At 52.7% G+C, this 2,251-nt stretch overlaps 1 protein-coding gene across 1 annotated transcript; it reads left to right on the forward strand.

The window, feature by feature from the left end:
- Nucleotides 1-938: 938 nt before the first annotated feature.
- ETH_00016360 (uncharacterized protein) lies at nt 939-2,164 on the forward strand (the record flags this gene model as incomplete). The annotated part of the gene is made up of 3 exons (XM_013379166.1): nt 939-1,077; nt 1,275-1,414; nt 2,053-2,164. Coding segments are annotated over 3 exons (391 nt in total), but the record flags the coding sequence as incomplete, so codon positions are not given.
- Between the last annotated feature and the right edge of the window lie 87 nt (nt 2,165-2,251).

The raw sequence follows: 2,251 nt of genomic DNA on the forward strand, positions 1-2,251 counted from the left end.
ACCCTAAACCCTAAACCCTAAACCCTGCGAGCAGGCGGGAGAGAGGAGAAGAAATCGAGGAAAGTCTTTTGTTGCTTTCTGGAGAAAAAGAAAAAGATGAAAAACCCCAAAAGAAACCGCTGGCCTACACACTTTCAAAACCGCCACCCAAAAAGCGTAAACCCTAAACCCTAATCCCTAAACCCTAAACCCTCACGCTAAAGCCTGAACAAAATCACACCCCACAGCCAGAAGGGGGATATGCGTGCCCGTGGTTGATAAATTGCTCCGGTGGCCACTTCTGCCGGGATTAGGGTTTAGGGTTTAGGGTTTAGGGTTTAGGGTTGATGAACAGGCAGAGACCCACTGTGGTGGATGCGCTCGATTGCATGCCTCAAGGTGCAGATTCCTCCAAACCACAAGATTCAGGTCTGTCTGAAACCCTAAACCCTAAACCCTAAACCCTAAACATTAAACCCTAGACACTAAACCTTGCAGGCGTTCGAGCCTGCCGCTGTTGTCACTTCTTTCTTGAGAACTGGAGCCTTTGGCTTCAGGGTGAAAGCACTTGCGCCGACGGCCACAATCTAGGGTTTAGGGTTTAGGGTTTAGGGTTTAGGGTTTGCGTGCAGGCCCTGTTCAACCTGGCTTCTGTTTCTTGCTTCGATGGCAGACCCTACACGATGCATGATTTATTAGATTGGGACTTTCACGTTTTGTCTTTGCCTGAGCCCGAGGCCGTGCGCCTCTGCAGGTCCAAACCCTAAACCCTAAACCCTAAACCCTAAACCCTAAACCCTAAATGACACTCTGTAAGCGCTAAACCCTAGGGCGTGGCCGCGGAAGTGGCCGCAGCTTTTCGCGCGCGGGCTGCGCTGCCGCACACTCCCCCTTGCGCTCCACAGGGTTTAGCGTTTGGGTTTAGGGTTTAGGGTTTAGGGTTTAGGGTTTGGGTTTAGGGACTTGTTGATGTACTACGCGGAACGGGCCTCTCTTGGAGTCAGAGGAGAAATCATTATGAACTTCTGCGGGGCTTTGCATGCAAATTATTTGCCAAACCCTTATCACAATTTCTACCACGCCCTCAACGTGGTCCAGGTTAGGGTTTAGGGTTTAGGGTTTAGAGTTTAGGGTTTAGGGTTCGCGGGGCCCTTGGGGTCTCAGGCTTCGCGGTCTAAGCCCTGAGCGCTAAACCCTAAACCCTCGTCTCGATGCAAGCCCACCTGCTGCGGAGGCGGCCGGCCCTAGGCGCAGGGCCTAGGGTTTAGGGTTTAGGGTTTAGGGTTTGCGAGCAGGTGCTTTGTTTGCTGCTGGCGCTGCCCGACGTGGGGGCCCGCTTTACTCCTACAGATTATTTTGTTCTTTCTGTTGCTGCACTTGGCCACGACTTGGGCCACCCAGGGTTTAACAATCTTTTCATGCAGCGCAACCAGTGGTAGGGTTTAGGGTTTAGGGTTTAGGGTTTAGGATTTAGGGTTTGGGGCTTGGGGTTTGCAGCTTGAGGGCTGCGCTGGGAGATGGGGGGTTTTGTAGAAACTCGATTTGGGCCACGGGTTTTGGCTGTTGCTGCTAGACGCTGAATCTAGGGTTTAGGGTTTAGGGTTTAGGGTTTAGGGTTTGCGTGCAGTTGGCCAGCTCGGATTTACAACAATGTTTCTATCCTCGAGAATTACCACGCGGCCTCTTTGCTGCAGATCCTTCGGTCAGCGCAAACCCTACACCCTAGAACCTAAACCCTAAACCCTAAGCCCTAAACCCTGAAAATAAAAGTGTTAGTCGTTCAAGACTGCCATTCTTGTTGGCAGCTTTCTGCCGCCGCTGAGGGTTTAGGGTTTAGGGTTTAGGGTCAGCGCGCCGGAGCTGGACGCCCAGGGTTTAGGGTTTAGGGCTTAGGGTTTAGAGTGTAAGGTTTAGGGTTTAGCAAGTAGGATGAAGAGTTTAGGGTTTCGCATTTCTACATTCGAGTTTCGGGTTCAGCGTCCAGCGTACAGCGCTCAGTGCGTTCAGGTCCAGGGCTCAGGGCCCAGGGTTTAGGGTTTAGGGTTTAGGGTTTAGGGTTTAGGGTTTGCGCAGGGTGCCGCACATGGACGTGTTTGCGGGTTTGTCGGACTCGGAGTTGCCCGCAGTTCGCGAGCGAATTATAAACGCCATTATGTGGACTGACATGGCCAAGCACTTCGACATGGTGGCCCAGCTCGACGGCAAAATCCAAGTCTGCTGCTGCTGCTGCTGCTGCTGCTGCTGCTGCTGCTGCTGCTGCGGGGGAGGGGTG

Source organism: Eimeria tenella, genomic scaffold (genome assembly GCF_000499545.2).
Source record: "Eimeria tenella Houghton genomic scaffold, Eth_scaff1519, whole genome shotgun sequence".
Taxonomy (NCBI): Eukaryota; Apicomplexa; class Conoidasida; order Eucoccidiorida; family Eimeriidae; genus Eimeria; species Eimeria tenella.